General features: G+C 29.4%; 1 protein-coding gene across 1 annotated transcript; it reads right to left on the bottom strand.

Moving 5' to 3' along the window:
- Positions 1–97: 97 nt before the first annotated feature.
- LOC145846700 (lactase-like protein) lies at positions 98–3,648 on the bottom strand (the record flags this gene model as incomplete). Its single annotated transcript, XM_082953346.1, has 7 exons — positions 3,511–3,648; positions 2,787–3,011; positions 2,147–2,312; positions 1,692–1,779; positions 1,175–1,332; positions 654–818; positions 98–162 (listed from the first exon to the last, which is right to left on the bottom strand). Coding segments are annotated over exons 1-7 (1,005 nt in total), but the record flags the coding sequence as incomplete, so codon positions are not given.
- Between the last annotated feature and the right edge of the window lie 227 nt (positions 3,649–3,875).

Below are 3,875 nucleotides of genomic sequence, written 5' to 3'. Positions count from 1 at the left end.
AAAACCAACAAAAAAAAAAGTAAACAAATAAAGAGTATAAAAAAAAAACTGTGCGAAATATTACGTCATAAAGGTTTTAAATAGCAGACATACTGACGTTTTCTTTACCGTGAAGATCTTCTCTGTACCTCTTTGACTTTTTTGCTTTCTTTATTTTGTATCCTAAATATAAACAAATTGTTGTCATACAAGTAGTATAAAAGTTTAATAAGTAACAAATAAAATCATAACTTCAATTTTTCTAGTAGTTATTGTATATATAAATTACTGAATAAATTTGTTAAATTAAATTGAAGTAAAATATAAGTTGTTCAACAATAAATCAAATAGCATATCATTTTTATTTTATTAATAGACAGTACAAACTGTTTCTCTATCGTATATAAACACCATTAAAAAACTTATGTTATCAAAGTTTACAGTCATACTTTTTTTAATATACGTGTAAAATTAAGTTTAATAAAACCTTACAATTAAGTTTTAAACTTTATAAAACTAATTTGTTAATTGAAATTGTATCAACACATCAGGTAACTCTTGTTTATTTAATAACTACTAACTTAAATATTTTAATAAAGTATTTCTGACAAAATCTGTTTTTTGATTATCAAACTATATCACAAATTTTTCAAAATAAATTCAGTAACAATTACCTGAATAAATTGATCCAAATATGAACATGCAGAAAAGAGCAATAGAAACACCAAACAACGCGTTCAACGCGGTCAGGGCTGAATCTGAATCAAGCTCGTTGCCAAGGAAATTCACTGAAAACACCTCACCGACCTCGCCACCGTCAGGTTTCTCAGGAGGAAGTACTGTAAAATGAGGTTGAAATGATTTTAAGTATAACATTATTGATCCCAAATACAGCACTTTTTCATTTTCAAATGTTCCAAGTTCTTGTTTCAAAGGTAATTTGAGAAATTTACGTTGTTTATAAATCATTTTTTACCAAAAATACACTAACATAAGCATCATTTAAATCGTGCAACTCAGTTTGGCTTCTTAAAAATCAAGTTGAGCACTAAAAATAGATTAAAATTTTACCCATAAAATATTATAAGAACAAAATTACAAAAAATAAACTGTTGTAAGATTGTACAAAAACTTGCTACTTAGTTAAAAAGGTTGTTAAAAGTCAAACTATGCTTGAACAAAGTCTATAACCAACCAGGGTCGAGGTTGACGTTTCTTTCGCAATATTGCAGCTCTTCGACGCCACCCGACGGAAATTTGTTTTCCCTCACAATCTGCTTGTAACATTCAACCGATTGTTTCGCCACCCTCGTCAGCTGAGGATCGCTGAAGTTCAACCAGTGCATGCCGAACCTTGGAAAGAAATATCGATTTTGATAAAAATAATTCAACGATTAAATAGCATAAACAATTTAAAATCAATGAAAAATAAAAACATAAAGTAATAAAAAACTTGATGAACAAAGAACACCAAGTTTTTACTTTTTTGTAAAAGCAACAAGTAATTTAACAATGCTTAGCGAGTTTTTTATAATTGAGCTAAGAAGTAGATAGTATAAACATTCGAGTTGTAAAACGATATAAAATCACAAATTAATTTATTAAGTCTGTAATATTACGAAAATATAAATGTTCTAGACAAGATATGTTTTAAAAAAAGTGATTTGTTATTTATTTAAACAGAAATAGATACAAAAGTAACAACTTTAAACCTTTCATCATAACCAGATTGCCATTCAAAATTGTCCATTAAAGACCAAGCAGTGTATCCTTTTACATTAACACCATCTTCATTTATTGCTGTTTGTTTATTAGTATAAATTAATATGTTGATTCTTAGTAGTCTTATACTCTATGTGTTCTTAGTCGTAAACAAAGTTTAAGTAGTTAGTATTGTTTATTTTTGTAGAGTTCTTTAAAACCTATTATGATTCTAGTCAGAGTTTAAACTTTAAATAAATTAAACTAGAGTAAAATATAGCATATTTTGTATAAACAAAGTAAAGAAACTCATCAATTCGTTAAGTTAGAACAATATAAACAAAATAGTTATAAATAATTGTCAAGTTAAATACAAGGTAAATACTTAAAACAAATGAAAAAAAATGTCATAAAGCCTTCAACACTTACTTTAATACAATACCTAAATAAAAAATTATTTCAAAACCTTTAAGAACTTCGTTGAGGTAACCGACGTAATACTCCTTCCTCCAATAATCGTCCAGTTCATGGGAATCTCCCCCTTCAGAAACTCCGTTCTCGGTGATTATAATTTCCGGGTCGTTGTATTTTTCTTTGATGTAGTTCAGCAGCCGTCTCACTCCCCACGGAACCTTTTTGAATATTGTTTAAGACGTGTTGTTAAGTAGTATCTGATTGTTTTAGTTCTCTGGTATAACTTTAAACAAAATTATATTTCTCTCTTTTAGTTTTGATAAAAATCGGATTAAATAAATATGTACATAAGCTTAAATAAGTGTTTTAAAAATTAATTTGAGTGTACATACTTCCATAAAATTTAGAAGCGTGTTTGTGTGTTTGTTTAAAGAGATATAAACTACATAGAATAATCAAATTATCAAGGTTGTTCAATTTTTCATAAATCATAACTTACGCAGTACTTTTTAAATATAAGATATGTTAATCCTATTTTTATTTGAACGTGCGTTTCAAAGTAGAAAACGCTTTTATAAATGACACAAGACTAAATTTTTTTTTTACATAGTTTAAAATAACCTAAAATTATATGTTTATTAATTAAAAAACATAAAAATCGTGTACTTCTAACTCCATAAAAAAACAGTTACCTCGAATAACCAAACGGATTTAGCTGTGGGCCACGTGTAATCGTTCTGGTTGCCGCACTCCCTGTCGTCATAGTAACCAACCACGTCATCGCTGGCGGGTTTGAAAGTGTTGTAGGCGAGGTTGGTGGTGTAGTGGTTGAGACCGAAGAAATCCGAAGATCCCCTTATCATTTCCTTCTCTTCGGAGGTGAACGAGGGCAGTCGTGATTCCGACAATCCCTGCTGCTAGGTCGATCTTTCATCGATCAGTGTCTTAGAAGAAAAAATTGTTATCAATTAAAATAAAAACTGCTAAATATAATTTCCTTGAGCAATCTTCGATATTTGACACTTGAGTATTAAAAAAAACGATTTAAAGATAAACTTTATTAAAACTACGTTTTTTACTTTACTGATAAATAGTACCATCAATGTATTAAAATTCAGGTTTGACTTGCAATTTGGTAAAGACTTTTAGTATATAAATACATGACAGTTGACAGTGTAAAAATAGGAAAATAATGTTATTGTGAATATGGTTAAAAGTACTATATTTACTTAGCTGACTAAAAGACAACAATATTTATAAATTCAGTTTATCGGCTATCGAATTTAAAAAAATAATAATAAATTTACACACTAATACAAATGTTTAGATAAAAAAAGAATACTTGTATTATTAAATTTATATCTATACTAGAAGTTACTTAGCGTGTACAGAACTAAAAACAATTTCTCAACGCACCTTCATGATATCGGGGTAATCCCCGTCGACGAAGATGGGTTTCGCCCACCACCCGAGGAAGAAGTCGAGCAGGTTGTCCCTGGCAACGTGGTCCTGAAGCTTGTGGGGGTTCCTCGGTTCGGTCCAGTCGCAGTTCATTGTTATTCCGACTTTGCCGCCCTGCGCCGACTTGTACTTGTCCACGTACAACCTGGTTGAAATTTGTTCAACTTTTGTTGTAGTTTTAAGAATAAAGGTAATATATTTATGTTACTATTCAAAATATATGTTTATTTTTTGTCAACAAAAGATACTAGTGAAACAAGTTTGTTATATTTATTGGTACAATAGAGGAAATTACTTTATAGCTAGTTTTTATTGTAGTT

Source organism: Thalia democratica, unplaced genomic scaffold, assembly GCF_965202585.1.
Source record: "Thalia democratica unplaced genomic scaffold, ktThaDemo2.hap1.1 HAP1_SCAFFOLD_574, whole genome shotgun sequence".
Taxonomy (NCBI): Eukaryota; Metazoa; Chordata; class Thaliacea; order Salpida; family Salpidae; genus Thalia; species Thalia democratica.
The sequence above is the reverse complement of the archived record's forward strand: the minus strand, read 5'-3'. Positions and strand labels throughout refer to the sequence as shown.